This window comes from Lonchura striata, chromosome 18 (assembly GCF_046129695.1).
Source record: "Lonchura striata isolate bLonStr1 chromosome 18, bLonStr1.mat, whole genome shotgun sequence".
Lineage (NCBI taxonomy): Eukaryota > Metazoa > Chordata > Aves > Passeriformes > Estrildidae > Lonchura > Lonchura striata.
The window spans coordinates 12,087,934-12,105,998 of NC_134620.1; the positions used below are offsets into that span (position 1 = coordinate 12,087,934).

General features: G+C 40.0%; 2 protein-coding genes across 3 annotated transcripts in view; one reads left to right on the forward strand and one right to left on the reverse strand.

Annotated features, from left to right (window-relative positions):
* The window catches only part of KNTC1 (kinetochore associated 1), a 29,769-nt gene extending 26,705 nt beyond the window's left edge, over positions 1-3,064 (reverse strand). The window contains 5 exon segments of the mRNA XM_031506275.2: positions 725-835; positions 1,062-1,096; positions 1,218-1,295; positions 1,809-1,881; positions 2,939-3,064. Of these exon segments, the coding sequence (XP_031362135.2) occupies positions 725-835; positions 1,062-1,096; positions 1,218-1,295; positions 1,809-1,881; positions 2,939-3,064 (423 nt within the window).
* Positions 3,065-3,923: 859 nt separating this feature from the next.
* Positions 3,924-17,820, forward strand: RSRC2 (arginine and serine rich coiled-coil 2). 2 transcript variants are annotated; one of them, XM_021544622.2, is made up of 10 exons: positions 3,924-4,043; positions 6,526-6,682; positions 7,221-7,264; positions 9,869-10,059; positions 10,952-11,095; positions 14,440-14,562; positions 14,659-14,738; positions 15,291-15,523; positions 16,757-16,846; positions 17,166-17,820. In XM_021544622.2, exons 1-10 carry the CDS (start codon positions 4,038-4,040, stop codon positions 17,343-17,345), a joined length of 1,248 nt encoding a protein of 415 aa, XP_021400297.1. In that variant the 5' UTR covers positions 3,924-4,037; the 3' UTR covers positions 17,346-17,820. The 2 variants fall into 2 exon arrangements, with proteins under 2 accessions (XP_021400297.1, XP_021400298.1); XM_021544623.2 differs by lacking the exon at positions 3,924-4,043 and adding an exon at positions 8,160-8,237 and having other exon boundaries at positions 6,619-6,682; positions 9,847-10,059.
* The last annotated feature ends 245 nt before the right edge of the window (positions 17,821-18,065 follow it).

Sequence of the window (18,065 nt, forward strand, 5' to 3'; positions counted from 1 at the left end):
ATGCTTAAAATCTTTGTTGAATTAGACCCTGTAATTTTAGCATGCCTTGTTGAATGAGAATCTGATTGGAAGATTTTTGCCAACTTCTGTCTGTGAGCTCAAGGATAGTATCTATAAACAATCCAGCCTGTACACACCAGGAACTGGTGATTTACTAAGCTCAGAAACTCAGGGTGGAAATACTTTCCCTCATCCATCACTGTGGATATTCTCAGTGTTCAGTCAGAGACATAAAGAGACATTTCTACCAGGCTGGGCCTGGGAAGGAGTTGGAAAAGAATGTAAATAATTCACCATCTCTCCTGTTGTTCATATTGTTTATAGATATGTTCTGCCATCGTGCATCATTGAGAGCACACCAATGGTGGAAGATGTTTTTACTTTAAGACCAGTGAAATTAGTCTGCACTATGTTCCCTATAAATAGAGTGGTGCATTTGAAATAAATCTGTTTTTCTTCTCGTCTTCTAAACTGGAGTTCTTCAACAGCGACACATCACAACAAAGTAATTTTGGAAATGACAGCATTTTCCTTATGAGAAAAGCTATGGACACACTGCACAAGTGATAATCTTTAAATTGACAGTGAAGCAAATGAAAGGCAAAACAGCGCAAAAAGCTGATGAGCTGCTCTTTCAAGCAGCTGGAGAGAAATTTTGTTGCAGATCCAAAAATGTCATCATTGATCACATGAAAATTGTTCCAATCACATCCTTAGTGCTTACCCCAATTATCAAATGGATTTTGTTCACTGAGCTGCTGATGACAAAATCCTGACAGCCCAGGCTGTGATGCTCTCCCGTGGCAATGAAAGTTGTCTTTATCTGTCCTTGTAACTTGTGGGTGGGAGAGAAGAGACGTCCACAAATGGGGAAGAAAAAGAGTTATTTATAGAACCAGTAAATAAAATTTCTGCTCATTTCTAAATGAGCAGGAAAAGCAACAACCACTGTTGTGAGGGGGAGAAATGGCTGGTAAATAGTCAATGGAATGTACAGAGCAAAGTTTGATTACAAACCCTGCACTTTTAACAATTTTGCCAGTTTTGCAGGTGTTTCTTACTTGCTTTGCTATAGTCATATCCATCTTCTCAATGGCTAAATATTAAAAAAAAATAAAATCAGTGTTAAATAAACTTTTTCAAAATTTTCAAAGGGCACAAAGAAAGTTTTTGAATACAGGTTTCCCTGTTCCAATGAAATCCCAAGCTTATCCTACCTTCCTGTATTTTTCCAAGAGGGACACACATAATGCAGAAGCATCCATTGCTTGTGAGAATGAACATGTGATGAACACCTAAAAAAACCCAACAGAAATATTTCAAACTGAAGTATTCAAGAGCAAGTAAAGAGAAGACTTGCTTATAAACAGGACAGTGAGATAACTGACCCCAAAAAATCATCTGACCAATAGATTAGAGTATTTTGAACAAAAATGTTGTCATTTCCAACTAGGAGCAGAAGAATATATTCTATTATGACAGAACAAGGCTGGGAGCTTATGGAACAGAACTACTGAACTCTGATAGAAGATAGAAGGAATTATTCCTTTTTTAAGCATTTTCATATGTTTATCACAGTCTCAAAAGAAAAAGTTCTGAATGTTTGTTTCCTATGACATTTGTAAAATAATGAATGAGATAAAGAATCTTCTACAACTTTGCTTTGCATTGTGCACATAAAATTAACTTTTCTTTATGCTTTTCTGTATTACTTATGTTGTAATCTCTTTCCCCGAGAGTTATTAAAGGGGAACAGAATTACAAAAATTCAGACAAAGGGGGGAGAAAAAAAATCATCCACTTCTTACCTGCATCTGCATTATCTTTAACAAAAAAGAGATTTAAGTACGTCTTTTCACTTGTAGATTGTTCAACCAAAATCTAAAATAGAAACAGCATAAAGACTATTATTCTGTATTTCACTAAAGAAAATTGAAATACTGATCATCAGTTCAAACTTTAAACTTCTGTTTTATGAAGGTTCTTGTTTATGCATGCCATTCCTAAATAGATTTTCCTTATTCATTACTCATGGGAACAGAAGTGTCCATTTCACCTCTTTAGTTAGAATATGTGGTTAAAAAAGCAAGGATGTTTAAACTTTGGTATTTGGAAAAATGATTTTAAAAAACCTCAAGAAAGTCTGAGAACAAAACATTCTCAGCAGAATTAAACAGAAAAGTTACTGTACCTTTGTTAGCAAGGTTTGTTTTGATGGGATGTGGATAAGATGTAAACTGCCACTTCTCTCACCAACCACAAGGAATTGTTTGTCTTGACACATATCCACTACATCCACGTTAGTATCTGAAAAGTTTCATGGCAAAATGCCAGATATTAAGATATGGGTTTTATGAATAAATATTAACGCAAGAATTGGACAACACAGTGTCCCAGATTTCTTCAAAACAAGTCATTCTGACTAAATGAAATATGGGAAGAGTCCTACAGGAAGTGGTTTTGGTATCCATTATTCCCATTTCAGTGAGAAGTTAGAAAGGATTCTAATTACATTGTACTGAAATAGTCCATTGTTTTCAGAAGCCAAAATCACTTCTTATTACTTAGGTATTTGTAATAATGCTTGCCTTTACAGGCTAGTCAGATAGTTCCTATGCTTTCCTGTACAAACCTAGATATTTTAAAAGCCAGTTTTCACCTGCCAAGTGGAATTCCAAAGGAAAGAACTCACCAAACTGAATGTGCATCAGAAGAGATAGCCCAGTGCTGTCCAGAAGTGCCACAGATCTGTCAACAACAACAACGCTGCCATCCCTGGAGCTGTGTGCATGGAGCTGAGGGTTCCCAGAGACCTGGGAAGGGAAAGGTTGTTTCACACAGGAACACTCCAGAAACATGACAAAGGAGACCAGGTAATTATTAGATGAAAAAAAGACAAATTAATCAAAGACAAAAGCACAGCTTTGATGGGTTGTACCTTCTCTGAAGATGAGATTTGCAGCAGTGTATCCACCTGGTACAAGGCAGTGCCACACTCCTGGCCCAGCCCCACCGGGAGCTGCCCTGTGTCCTCGTTCAACAGCAGCTCGATCTCATTCCACATCTTTGCCTGGGATAAACATTTCAGGAACACGGTGTAGAGCAGAAAACTCTACAAAGTTACGTGGCTACAGGTAAGTAATTAGTTTTGTTACTGTATGGGGACACTGTGTCAGGAGGAAGGGCTGGGAGAATAAACAGCTTGTTTAAAGCCAGGCGAGCAGTGTGGATCCCGGCCTGGCTGAAGGCAGCTTGGGGAGAAGAGATTTCACCAACTCAATTCACTGCTAGTCTCCCCATCATGCTATGAACACCCCCTGCTCACAGGAACACAGATTCCCTGCGCTCAGGGACCCTCAATCCCTCTCCTGGTGACAAACGCCACAGGTTTGTCCACCTGCTCACAGGGACCCCCATCCCTGCCCTTAGGGAACCACTGCCCCTGACAGGAGTGACAAACCCATGCCCACAGGGACCCCAACCCCTCAGGGGTGACACTCCCGTGCCCTCGGAGACCCCAGATCCCTTCATGGGTGACACTCCCGTGCCCTCGGAGACCCCAGATCCCTTCATGGGTGACACTCCCGTGCCCTCGGAGACCCCAGATCCCTTCATGGGTGACACTCCCGTGCCCTCGGAGACCCCAGATCCCTTCATGGGTGACACTCCCGTGCCCTCGGGGACCGCAGATCCCTTCATGGGTGACACTCCCGTGCCCTCGGGGACCTCCGGCCCCCTCACCGGTGACACTCCCGAGCCCTCAGGGACCTCCGACTCCTCTCACCGCGCCCCCTCAGCGCTCCCGGATTTCAATTTGGCGGGAGCACCACGGGTCGCGGCTGCGGCCAAACCTCGGCGAAGGCGAAGGCGCCTCCGCGGCCCACAACGCCCCGCGCTCCCCCGCGCTCCCCCCGGCGCCACATCCGGGCACCCGCAGTGAGGGCGGGCGGGGCCGCGCGATCGCTCTGGCCGCGCAGCCGAGGGAGGTCGAGCCCTGCGAGGACGTTGCTGAGGGGCGGCGGCCCGGGCGCTCGGTCATGGCGGTGAGCGGCGGTCGCTGCCGGGTTTTGGGGCCAGGGTGGCGGGGAAGGGGCTGTGGGGGGCAGAGGCGGGGAGGGCCCGGCCGGGAGCCGTGTGCGCGGAGGCACAAAATGGCGCCCGCCGCGCCTTGGGCTGCGGCGCCATGATGGGCTCGGGGAGGGGCGGCCGCGCTGCGCCCACCGCTTCAATCCCCGGCTCCAGAAGTTTCTGTTTCATTCCTCGGGGCTTGGGGAGAGGAGAAGATTCCGTGGGACTGAGCTCTGGTGGATCCATGGCTTTGGGGAGAAGCGCTGTGGTCGTATTGGCGTTTCTCATAGGGAGTGTGGGGCGAAGCTTCCCTGTGAGGGGAGCGACCTGGTGTCTGTGCCATGCTAAATTTCCGTTTCTCTCATTTTCTTCGCCCGTTTTCTTTGTGTTTTGTCACATGTTGTTTTTTGTTTGTTTTTGTATTTTTTTTTAATTCGCTCCCATCCTGCTTTTTGTGGTTAATATCGATGGGAAACGCCTCTGCTGTAGTTACCACTGGCCCCTCATGTTCAAACAGGGCCTAAGTGGATTTATTGTCTCTGAAAAAAAATTTGTGATCTGGTAACGTACAAAGATATTTAGCTTCTGGTTGTGTTAAAGAATCAGAGTTATCAAAGAGTTAACTTGATGTGGTTGATTTTTTCAAAAGTTGTTAAATAGTTTTTGAGTGCAAAAAAATCGCAAAACCAACAAACAAGCAGGGCTGGAAAGTGATAAAACTTTCTAAAGCTGACTTTAAGGATTTTTCGGTGTCTAATCTGGTAGTTCAAGTTCTTGTCTTTAAAGTTTGATCAGTGGTTAAACAGAGCCAAGTGGACTTTAAACTTCTGGAGAAAATTAATTATTTTTTAATAATTTTCTTTGTTTTTTGTTATAGCTTACACCGTTAAGAGTAAGGTACATTTTTCTGTAAAAGGACTTTAATTATGTACTTTGGTTTTGCACTTAGATTAAAAATACTACTACTATATTTAGAAGTTCCTATAAATTGTAGGTGAGGGCCTTATTCAAGGTAAGGCTGAGCCTGGTGCCAGTGTGAGAACTGAGAACAATCTCAGTGAATTCTGTCAGGTTTTTAATTGCTGTTTTTTTCTGTAGGGCAGAGATTTCCCTCAGGTGCAGAGCACAAGGACACTAATGAGCAGCACTGTGTAAATAATGAGATTGGTAGCCTTGGGAATTGTGGCAGTGGGCTCAGTTTCACTTGGATAGTGTGTTTTAAATGCCACCTGATTTACACTCGTAGATGGTATACTCATTCTTCTCAAGTAACTTCAAAATGTAAACTGTAGTAGCTGAAATAGAAATCCAGATATTTACCTGTAGTGTGTCATGAAGAAAGTCTGCTATTAGTCCACAGTATATTAGTGACAATTTATAATGTCTCTTGTGGTTTAAGACAAAGTAGCTGCTTTGTTTTCAAAGCAATGGATATAAAGTGAGCATTTGAGAGGTTTTCCTGTTTTGTTCAGTTGGGAAACCATTCTGCCACTTGCAGCTGGTGGAAAACGACAAATTCAAGTCCTCTGCTGCATTAAATTGTCTTTCTGAATAGTAATTCTGGGCCAAATAATGTCCTTAGTGACATTTTCTGCAGCCCCACGTTGACCAGAAGGTTTGATTATGGAGATAGAAGCAGTGAAGCTCTAAAATCATTACTGAGAGCACATTCACCTTCTCAGTGTGTGCTTTTTATACTCTGTTCCTTTCAGTGCATTGTACATCAGTCGTACTCATTTACCTCTCACATATTGTGTCACAGAGTATCTTGATTTTACAAAACCAGTTTTTGGATTTAATCCTCTTAGATCAGGGAGTGGAGGGAACATCTTGGTTTTCATTGTCTGGTAAAAATGTGATCTTGGAACAGGTGTAAGTGACCTGTGTGTGGTCTCCTACAAATAAATCTTTTTGCAGAGTTGCTGTTGAGGTGTTTCTTCATTGCAGAGTGAACTGTCTAACCCTAACACAGTGCACCTTCCTGCATTTTCCTTCAAAGTTCATTCTGTGCTTCAGAACTTTGGGAATTCTGTGTTGTGCTTCAGTAATGCCCAAACGGTCACTCAGGTCTGTTGGGACAGCATTGACCTTAAGTAAACCTGGTCATGGAAATGCTAAAAAGCAATTGACCTACAAACACCATTTAGAGAAAACCGCCTCAGAGTTCAGTGTTACTGAAACTCTCAGAAGTACATGGAAAAAGTACAGTTTAATGTAGTAAGAGAGCAAAGTGTGAACTTTACACCAGTTCTCTTTATTAAAATGTTGAAAAATCATTTTCAGTTACACAGTTCACTGCAAGTCTATAAAACTATTACCTAAGGGTGAATACAGCATTGGCTTAACAACAAAAAAAAAATCAGCTATATCTTCAGAGGAAGCATGAGGTAAATTGTTTTTTTTCTTGCTTTTCAGTCCTAAGCTTCTGTTTCTGAATAATTCTGTCCTCGTTTGTAGGGTAGTGATACAGAACGAGATGGGGTAGTCCCAGAAAAATCCTCTCCAGAAAGAGAGAAGAAAAAGGAACAATCAGATGCCTCCAGTTCTCCCAGAACATCAAAGCATCATTATTCGAGATCACGCTCGCGGTCAAGGGAAAGAAGGCGGAAGTCAGGTATGGACTCGATGGGAGCAAATTGCTTGTGGAGCTGAATTCTCTCAGAAGCAATTTTGGGAAAAATAGACAGCCCTAGTAACTTGTTAGAATTGGGGAAAAATGGATCTACTGACCTTTGGGGTGTATCTTAAATATTGAAACTGTTGAAGAAAAGGGTCTTATCTGTATTGAGGGGATCAGGGAGGGGGGATATGGTCACACTGCACCAAACAGGAAACTGTCTCATTTTGTTTCATTTTTTTAGAAAAGCATAGACTGGGATACTTTTGCATAGTTGTAACAAGAATAAGGTTATCTGGCAGAAGAACATGATTGGAGGGTGACGTGGGTTAGTTTTTCACTGCCAGAGCTTAAATAAATGCAAAGCACTGGGACTAAGGCCAGAGATTGCTTTCTGCAGTAAATATTCATATAGTGCTGTTGTTTTTTAAATCTTGACTTTAAGGGATGGAATAATTGAAAGGGGCTAGAAAGATTATAGCCAGGTAATCTCCTCTTTATCTTGGTAAATGACAGTAAATGTTTTCTTCTCCAGATACTGAAGGAAGAAAACACAGAAGCCGGAGCAGAAGCAAAGAGGTAATTAACACTTTGTAGCGTTTAGGTAATTGTACATCTTAAAAAGTATCTTATAGTAATGCACATGTGTGTAAACTTATATAAATGACTTTATGGTAAGTACAAGAAATTGAGAACTTTAAGCTTAAAAATGGATATGGAGAGCCTTTCATAGTGAAGCATGATTGCAGCCATCATGTTGACAAGGTAATAGTTGTATAGAAAATGCTTTCAGAAACTAGTAACTTAATTTTTTTTTTTTTTTTTAAATTTTTGTGGAAACATCCAAAAGAGAGAGTTCATGTGGAGAAGTAGAATGGTGTTCTTGATCACTTTTACAGAGCTTCCATTATCCAAAAGCCTTGGGTGGCCTTGTTCCTGGTCAGTTTTCAGGACTTTGAATAATAGATACCTGTCTGCTTAGGTGTATTAAAAGTAATTTGCCATCGGACTGAGCTCTGTTTATTGCATCCTTTAATTGTGAAGGCTGTCATAGCTTGACAAGCAAGCTGAGTCAGCTGGAAATGTGACAGTAGCAGCAAAAATTTGAGAGGGCTGTCTCTTAAAATAAATTAATAAGTGTGTGTGTGAATATATAGAGGAGTGAGAAGAGACAGCATCAATAATGCCTTAAAAATAACTGGCTCACACACCGGAGAAGAGCTGAAACAAGCAAACCAGGAGCATCGAAATAGTCATAAAGAAGCTTAAGCCATGTGGGGCAATAGGCTGGAACAGATAAGGCACTTTATAAACTCAAACCTGGGTCAGGAACTTCTTCCCTCATTCCAATGGAAGCTCTGTTTAAAAAAAAAAAAAAAAAAAAAGGAAAGAAAAATCTAGGCGAGTTTTTGTGAAATTGAATAATATATTGTTTAGCTCACATGATAACATTTCTATAATAAATCATACTCAGCGTGCTAATGCGCGAAGAGACTGAACTGAAGACGCTGCAGACTCAGATAGCAAAATTATAAGCCTACTTCATGATAAGGTAACTATTAGTCATTCAAACTCATATTTCCCTTAAAAATATCTTAAATCCGTTATGGGATATAATGGTGGTTTTATTACTAAGTGTGTGTCTGGAAAATGTGATTAAAAAAATTCTAAGACTCTCTTTAATTATTAAAAAAAAAAAAAAAAGGTGTTTAAAATCCTGTCCAGTGCTTTGCCAGGCTGTTGGATCTAATCTTACACAATTAGCAGCTTTTCAGTTTTGCAGAGTGAACAGATGAGAAATGATCTCCCACAGTAGATGTACTGTTGTCATTCATTTGCAAGATTAAGCTCTGTCTGTAGACTAAATGCTGAATATCAGTAATTCTTCTTAGTATGTATGTGAGAACAATTTATATATATATATATATACTTAAAATTAGTGTCCAGGTAGCCTCAGATATAAGAACTGATTATTAAAGGAGCTAAGAATAAAATACTGCGAAAGCAGGAAAATTATCTAATATTCTTGCTTACTTGAAGAACAATAATCAAACATATTTAGAAATGGATACATATGAATAAAGTATTAAGCTTGGGCAAATGGGTAAAAACCAATTATAGAATCCTCTCCAGACTCATTTGAGAAAGAGCTCTGATGGAAGAAAAGGTTTTATGAGTAGCTAACATATTTAGATAAGCAAGAAAACCAAACAAACAATTTCTGAATAATTGGGATTTATTTAAAATGAATATATCGTGCTTAGTTTGTGACTTGAGCAGAACATTATTTAAACATAAGACTTAAGTGGGCCATGCTTTTATGCAAGAAAGGATTCAAAACACACTGGGTATATTAAGAAAGGGTGTTGATGTCACGACTTAGTCTCTAAGGAAAGTACTGGCAAAAATCAGGCCTGACCTTGCTAAATATTTTTGGCATTGCAGCTATAAAAAGGAGTCTTTTTTTTTTTTTTTTTTTTTTTTAAGAGGCACTGCAGGAAGGAATTGCAGTATAGTGGAGCAGCATAGCTGTAATTTAAAACTACTGTGGGAAGTCTGAGTGATGCATGTTCATTTGAAATACTAAAAATGGGATGTCAGTCATGTAAATTATCACTTTGCTTTGTAAAAACTGTTGAAAGTTACTGAAGAGAGTTTTGATCTAGAAAATAATTACCTAATGATGACTAGAAGATTTTTTGGTTCTAAAAGCAAAATAGTTTGTCTGGAACAACGTGTGGATTTTAGTAACTTTCTACATGGAAACTCAGGCAAATATTAAATAATCACTGCAACTGTGTTTATATATATATATTAATAAATTGTCAGGTTCTTTAAGATAGGTACTTAAGTGCTTGGAATGGAGACAGTAACTGAAAATGACAGTTTTTTTTGTTATAATGCTGTGAGTCTTATATGGAAGCATTGTAAAGATACCTGGATGGATACCTTAAAAATCCTTTCTAGACAGTGGGAGGAGGGAAAAGGGGGAAAAATTATAGTGTGCATTTACAACTTTGGGTAGTTGGTGGCATTAGGTAAAGCAGCCGTGGCTCATGATTGAGTCACACTCCTAAGGTTACTAATGTTGCATCACAACTTAGCATTTTTACCTTCTGATACCCATACTAACTCTCTTTGTTGCACTATTTTCCTGAAAGAACCAACTTCTTCTTAAAACAGGCAAGAAGACATGAATCCAAAGAGAAGTCCTCCAAGAAGCACAAATCTGAAGATCACAATGACAAAGAGCATTCTTCTGACAAGGGAAGAGATAGCCTAAATTCATCTGAAAATGGTGAGGAGAGGCATAAACGCAAAGAGAGAAAGTCATCCAGAGGGAGGAGTCATTCCAGATCCAGGTCTCGGGAAAGGTAAGTTATTGCGTGATTGTAGAGTTCCATTCCTGACCTAGTGTAAAGCATCAGTTTATATTGCATGTTTCAGTTTTCACAGGGTAGTGCATTTGTAGATAGTGCAATTTTGTATTTTTATTTCAAAGTAGCCAGCAAAATAACTAAGACTTTATATGGGGATGTATCTCACATTTATAATTGGTATAGAAAATAGTAGGGTATTAAATGTACCTTATTGTTAGTGACAGGAAAGCAAATACATCTTACAGTGAAATGGCTCTTTACCTCCTAAATCATAAGCTTCTTCAGAGGGAGTCCTGGCCAGTCCCCCTTGCCTGGTAGCCCACCCAGCATGTTCTGAGGGTAGGAAAATTGCCTGGGACAAGCAGGTTGCTGCCAGCAGAGCTTCTCCCTTTGTAGCTGAGGGATGTGCAACACACAGGGTAGCGAGGAACAAACTGTGGCTAATGACAGGCTGAGGGACTGGATGTGACTCACAGGCTGCAACTTGGGCACCTCTTCCCAAAGGTCTCAGAATACCATGGAGAGGAGCAGGGTTGTGTTGCCTTGCATTTAAGGTTCCTGCATCAGAGTAGTTTGGCTTTGTATTTGTTTTAAAGTGTACACTTTAATGAACAACTAAAAATAGCAGTGTTGATGAGTATGGTTATTTACAGAAACTCTGCAGCTCAGTTGTGGCTTGTGGTGGGTTTGGTTCCTTTTCCATTTCATCCTCTAGACCTACAGCTTAACCTGTTCTAGGCATTGAGCATTTCCACGTGTAGTTTGTAGTCTCCCCATTCTGCCTGATGTGTTTTGCCCTGTGGTGATGAATCCATGTGTAAGTCCTTAAGCACAAACTGCATTTGAGTACAAGAACATGTGTAAGAATTTGGGGCGTGTGTTTCAGACGTCATCGTAGTAGAAGTCGTGATAGGAAAAAATCCCGATCCCGCAGCAGAGAGAGAAAGCGACGGATCAGATCTCGCTCTAGATCAAGATCTAGACACAGACATAGAAGCAGAAGTAAAAGCAGAACTAGGAGCAGAAGCAGGTAAGTGTTACGTTCCATATACGTGGTGATGTTTGGTTGGACATTCTGTTGTGGGCTGATGTGATGGGTTTACCAGTTCGTGACTGTTCAGTGCAGTTAAATGTGTTTGGCTTTTTCTCATCTGTACTGAGAGCGGGTTCAGGACGGGGCGGTTTGCTTGGTCTTACAGAAACATTTATCCTTGGCAGCTGAAGCATCAAGCTCTTGGCTTTTCATAGTCTGACTTCTTGTTAGCAATAGTATTTAAGTGGAAAGAAGTGTAGAATAAGATACAGGTGACCCTTTCCTGTGTTTGATACAATAGTAGTGTGGTTGGCATACTGCTGTATTTATCCCTTCAGTTGGTGTACATAAGGTAAAAGGAAGGTTTAACTGGGAATCACTGGCTGTCAGAACAGATACACAGATCAGAAGCTAATTCTGATGAGCTCCACAAAGTCAACTTAATGTTTTTCTGTGAAGTGGCAATTGGTGTGGTGTTAGGATAAATGTTGGTTCAGATGGATTATTTCTGATATGAATGTACTCTTCAGTGTTAGTGATTACCAGCTCCTCTTTGTCAAGTGCAGCTTGAGAATATTTATCACATTAGTTTTTCTCCCCGAGTGCTTTGATTTCTTCCTTAAATTCTAGAAGCACTTGATCCAGACCCATAGTGGCTTGGTCTGGGTCTGTTAGACAGAATTGAGATTCCATACCTCACCTGGGATATGCTGGATTTGCCATTTTCATCACTGTATAGAAGTTAATGTTTTTCAATACTGATAATGCATTCAGTATTTTGGTGTAAAGTCTGTGTATCATCTTTGCATTCTTAATACCCTGTAGGATTTTCTCAATGGTGAAGCTGAAATTCAACTTAATGATTGCTACAGATGTATTGTTGAAAGTAGTTTGAAAGAAAATCAGTGTCCCTGCAGAGCTGCTAGAAAGTGTTGACTGTTCCAGTTCTCTTAATAGTATTTTCATGAGAATATTTTTAATTGTTCTATGACTGGTTATGACTACTCAGCATTACAGTGGAACATTGGAGTCTTAACCATCACAGTCGTGTAAGGCTACAACATCCTTTGTGAAAGTGTTCAGAAGACTTACCTTTCTGAAGAAGTAGTTGAATTACATGGTTTGTCATGTTTTTGACATACACTTTTCTACCAAACGTTGAGCTGGGGTGAGTAGAGCTGGGTCTGCAGTTGGTACAGTTACTTGCATTTAATGGATGGTATTTAAGCTACATTCAGCATGTTGCGCAAGGCTTCAGCTCCCTGTTTTTTCCATTTACTGTGGATAATGTTCTCTGTTTAAAAGTCACTTTGAACATTGTGTGTAATGGCCCCATGAAAACTTCATGTCCCAGTATAGATTTTGGCTTCTGCAGTGGAATTCAAATTACCTGAAACAGAACATCAAATGTGGGAAGAAAAACTAAGGGATAATCATAGCTTAGGCATTTCTCCAACTGAGAACAGGCCTTGTGGGATGCTGGTGGACATACTGCAAGAATTGTTTTAAGTTATGTTTTTGTCTCACAAATCCTAGAGAATGGAAGTAAATGAGGCATAAGTTTTTTTTATCTGGAGCTAGAACACTTCATCAAGTTCAGGGCTCAGACAAAGCCTGGAAAAGGTGACTTATGGGGCAATCATCAAGGCAAACTCTGCACAAGCCAGATAAATGTGATGTGGAAATCTACCCTGTTAAAATTCACCTGTGAAAGGAATTCCCTCATTCCTGACATGCAGTTTTTGTTGTGTTGCAGTGAGCAGGCTGTGAGAGAAGCATTTGTAAACAGCAGAGCTTGACCTTCTCTTGATGTTTCTTTGCATAATGTCAAGCTCAGATTTTCAGGGGATTTGTTCTCATGGGCATTTAAAGCAATTTTTTGGTTTGTAAGGGCATAAAACCTCCTGGCAGTTCTTCAGTGGTTTGGCTCTGATTAAATGCTAGGTGGAAAACGTGACAGCAGCTGCTTGTTTCAAATGGAAATACTTCAGTACAAAAGCTCAAATATTTATTTCCTTGATGTTTACCAGTGCAATAAAGCATCACAGACCAAAGACAAGACCAAACAACAATAGTCAGCACGGGAAAAATGAAGGTATCTTTGAAACAGGCATTACATCTTATCTCAGGAATGCAGATCTGTCACTTCCCAGTGCCTGAATCTGCATCTTGTCATCTTCTCTGAAAAGATAAGTCTTGCCTCCTTTGTGTTCTACCAGATTTGTCATGTAAACAAGGATCTTTTTATAACTTCAGTCTGCATTTCGTGGTGTTTGTAGATGCTGTCCAGGTTGCAAACAGAAGAAAGAGAATATCTGAATGCCATGGAAAGTGGCTGTTGTCAAGTTAGCCATTAGCTAGCTGTTGCCCCAAATGAATGATAGTAACATTTAAGTTAAAAAATTACAGAAACACCTTTGTGCATATCAAATTACTGGTTATGGCAGATCTGGGAAGTGTGAGTGATATCTCCTGTAAATTAACCTTTGTTGAGCCTTCTTTGTTTGAAACACCAGTGTCAACGAGGCTTAAACTGGGATAAACCCATGGCTCTTGTACTGCAGATATTGATGATCCTGGCACAGAGAACTGCTGCTACTAGCACTTTTTAAATGTGTTTTGGGTAGCTGTTGTTTAGATGGGATTAGATACAGATGTCCTAAAAATATCTCTTGCTTGGAAGGAGGTGGGGAGAAGGTTAGTGAAGAAGAGTTGAACTGAATGTTTTGGTATTTTGCTTAAAAATGCATTCTTTCTTTTCAGATGGTCAGGCTCCAGGTGATTCATGCTTCAGGGTTCTTTTCCCACAAGAAACACAAGACAAATCAAATGTTCAGCTTAGTAGAGTCCCTCAAAGCACATTTAAGGAAGAGGATACAGAGGGGAGAGTAATAGTAATTTCCTGAAGTACTATTCCACTTCTTAAATGGGGCCTCTTCAAAATGCTTCCTATTTACATAATTACAGTGCTTTGAGGTCTCTTATAGTTTAAAAAACATTCTTCTGGCTTGATTCATTCAAGTTCTCTTGCAATTTTTACAAGAAATTAGATTATTTTCCTTAGGATTTAGACTCTAGAGCAGATTTATTTGTTCTGAACCCTGAGTATGAGAGAGTAAATTAATACCCAGAATTGCACATTCTGTTACAGCTGGAAATCTTCAGTTTTAGCTCTGTGGTCTTACAAGGCGACTGTTGCAGTATAAACTCTCTGAAAGCTTTTCTTGAGAGCTCCAAATGAATAATAAAGCAAATTTCCAAAGCTGTGATCAAATACTTTATGAAATATTAAGCTGCGTGTGTACCTTCATTGTTTTACCAACTGTTAAATTTGGTTACAGAGAGCGAAAGAAAAGAATTGAAAAGCCCCGAAGGTTCAGCAGGAGCCACAGCCGGAGTCCGAGCCCGCCGCCTTTCCGGGGACGAAACACAGCTATGGATGCACAGGAAGCCTTAGCCAGAAGGTCAGAAATTGTGGTGATTTTAGTGATAGGTGATGTGAATAAGCTCCTAATGTTGATTTTGCATGTCTAAATATTTTTATTTTCATGTATCTCTAGGCTGGAAAGAGCAAAGAAATTACAAGAGCAGAGAGAGAAGGAAATGGTGGAAAAACAGAAGCAACAGGAAATGGCTGCAGGTAGTGCATGTGTATTAAGTGAATTCCTCCTGAGCATTAGTATGAGTGGAAGATAGATAGAATTATGTTACAGGAGTGTTGCAGTCTTATCCAGCAGATGGGCAGGTTGTCTTTATGGAATTGTTAATAAGAAAATCACCAAGAGCTAGGAAATGTTAAAAAAACTCAAAACTAAAAATATGAAACAAAACCCCAATAAAAATGATTGGGATGTCTTCTTATTTGCTGAGTGTACAAGAAAAGTGTATGTTGGGCTGTTAAATGATTTCCTGATGGCCATTGGGCTGCTGTTTGCTCAGGGATATTTAGAACCACAAGCTGCATTAGTTCCACTTGTAGTTTCTGGTTTACTAAAACTTAGCTGAGAAATCACATGTATTTTATCATTCATTTGTTACCTGTGCACTTCCAACTTTTATTAAAAGGAAGTGTTTGAGGGGTTTGGCTTTTTTGTTTGGTTCTGGGGCAGGTTGGTGGTTGGGTTTTGTGTGTTTGTTGGGATGTTTTCCCAAAGTCCAAAGTTCTTTCTAGCAAGTTCCCTTTTTTCCTCAGCGGCCGCAGCCACGGGAGGCTCCGTCATCAACGTCGCCGCTCTGCTGGCCTCGGGGACACAAGTGACCCCTCAGATTGCCATGGCAGCTCAGATGGCAGCGCTGCAGGCCAAGGCACTGGCAGAGACTGGCATAGCTGTGCCCAGCTATTACAACCCAGCCGCAGTGAACCCCATGAAATTTGCTGAGCAAGAGAAAAAGCGGAAGATGCTTTGGCAAGGCAAAAAGGAAGGGGTAATGTTGGCTTCTCTCTCCTTCATGAACTTATTTTGGAATATCTTGGACTCAGTTTAAGCATGCTGATGAATGTTATTTCCATCTTTTAGCTCTTAGCAAGTTTTAATATCAGCCTGAAATAAAACTTCAGTAAAACTAGGTGTTGGACTTTGATGATCTTTGTGGGTCCCTTCCAACTCAGAATATTCTGAGATTAGGAGTGAAAGGACTAAGATAATTAGTCCTTCAGTGATAAATAGTTGTGACACAAGACTCAGGGAAACCCTGAATGTCATCAAACTTTAGAGATATAGTTGGATCTTTGTGTTATTTTTGTGAGTTTACCTACAGCTTGCAACTAAACAAATGCAGATGGTCTCCCTTTACTGGGAAGGCATGGCTGAGGTATAGAATGTATAACCTCTCTTTTCTGGGACTATGGAGATTTCTCATGTGATGGTTGTGTCTTTTCCAGTTGCAAATTTCTAAGGCAAGTCTGTTGACCTTGCTGGTAACTTTTCAGGAGCAGAGAAATGCAATATGAACCTTAACAAAAGTCATAAATTACAAATAAGCCTTCAGGCTTTTGTGCTCTGTCAAATGCCTTGGCAATTAGTGAAGTAAGAAAGGCATCTGTGGCAGTTCCTTTTTCAGAAAGTTGCTGGATTTCAGTAGAGCTTGCCTGCTGATACTGTGGAAAAAATGGCCACTTTAATATTAGTGTTTTTGTCTTTTGTTCCTCTGGTATAGAGGTGTTTGTTAGGATGGTTTCCATCTTGCAGCAGTTACACAACAAGCTCCCTTACCTTTACAGGCTGTTCCATAAGATGTGAAAAACAAACCAGTTTCCATGGCAATGGTGGGAGACAAAAGGCAGGGCAGGAGAGCCCTGAATGCTCTCTGGGCAGTTCTTCCTGAATTGTGCTGTATATTGATGAATTGCAATAAACAAATTCATTTTTCCATAATTTACTTCAAACCTGAGTTCCAGCCAGGCTTCCAGACCTTTGGAAATGCCAAAGGAAGGAACATATCTGTGTTTTGAGCATCATGGTTAGGAAGGCTTTCCTCACAAAAAGCTCCTGTGAGGATGCTGCAGGAGGAAAGTGAGACTTGGAAACTTTTTACTTCCAGCTCTGGTACAGAATGGGCTTGTCATGAGTACTACTCTTTAGTTTGCTGCTTTATTGTGCTATTAAAGGAATCTTATGTAAAAATGTGACCTTTTTTTTTTTTTTTTAATTTGAACAGGATAAATCACAATCTGCAGAAATATGGGAAAAACTAAATTTTGGAAACAAGGACCAAAATGTTAAATTCAGAAAACTGATGGGCATTAAGGTAAGGAATTCTAAATATGTAGTTAAGTTTATTAATTGCAAGATAATGATTTCACTTTTTATTTTACTGTATCTTAGCCAGTAAAGATTTTAAGTTAATCTGATGCAGTTAAGAGCTTTTAAGTATTTATTAAGCTCGAAAGCAGCATCTAAAGTTGAACTTAATTTAAAAATCAACTGGGTGAAGGTCTGTGTGTTTCTTGAGGGATAATATCTGCACTAGAATGTTGCAGCAGTAAACCCATATAGTTGAATTCTTACTCTTACAAGAATTTGTGAACCTCACTTGCCCAGAGCTGATGTTTGTGTTGTGTTTCCAGAGTGAGGATGAAGCTGGCTGCAGCTCCGTGGATGAGGAGAGTTACAAAACACTGAAGCAGCAGGAGGAGGTGTTCAGAAATCTGGATGCACAGTATGAAATGGCAAGATCACAGACTCACACGCAAAGAGGAATGGGATTGGGGTTCACATCTTCTATGCGAGGAATGGATGCAGTTTGAAAAATGAAAAAACAAACAAAAAAGGCTGTTTTGAAGTTTGAGACTGTGGAAGGTTCTTGTTCACATGTTGGGTCCTTGTTCACCAAAAAGCTAGCATTCTAGCTTGCATGGGTGTTGCATTGACTTTAATTTATTGAAAAATACAATTTTTTTGTAAATATCAGATTAGTGATACTGGTGTTAGTGTTGTAATCAGGTTATACCCACTTCCATTAAACTTGACAGAAATAGAGGAGGACAGTATTTTTTAGTTAAAGTTCTACTTTTCAAACCGAGCAGCAGATGGGAAGAGCTCATACATGGATATTTCGTGTCCACTGTCTTGTGTACTTTTGTACTTTAACCTTGTACAGTTATTTTCAATTCTTGAAACATGAAAGAAACATTGTGTAGATGTTATTTAGCGGTCTGGGCCAATAGGCACATAATCCAGTGCAAAAAAACTGGTTAATAATAAAGACTTTTTTTTCTCTAAGGTCATATAGTAATTTGTCCTTTGGGCCAAACTCCCATAAACCACTTAGGAGATGGGAAAACTTAAGGATGTTGAAGTAGGATTTGCCTAAAATTCTGCAGTGAGGGGCCTTGCTAGATACCCTATTTCAAATACTTTTGGCCTGCACGGTGCTGCTGCCGCATCTCTCTGCACCGCTCACCCTTTCTCAGAAGAGGAAGAAAAACTCCAAAAGCAGGAGCGGTGCCGATTTGGAGGCAGGAGCG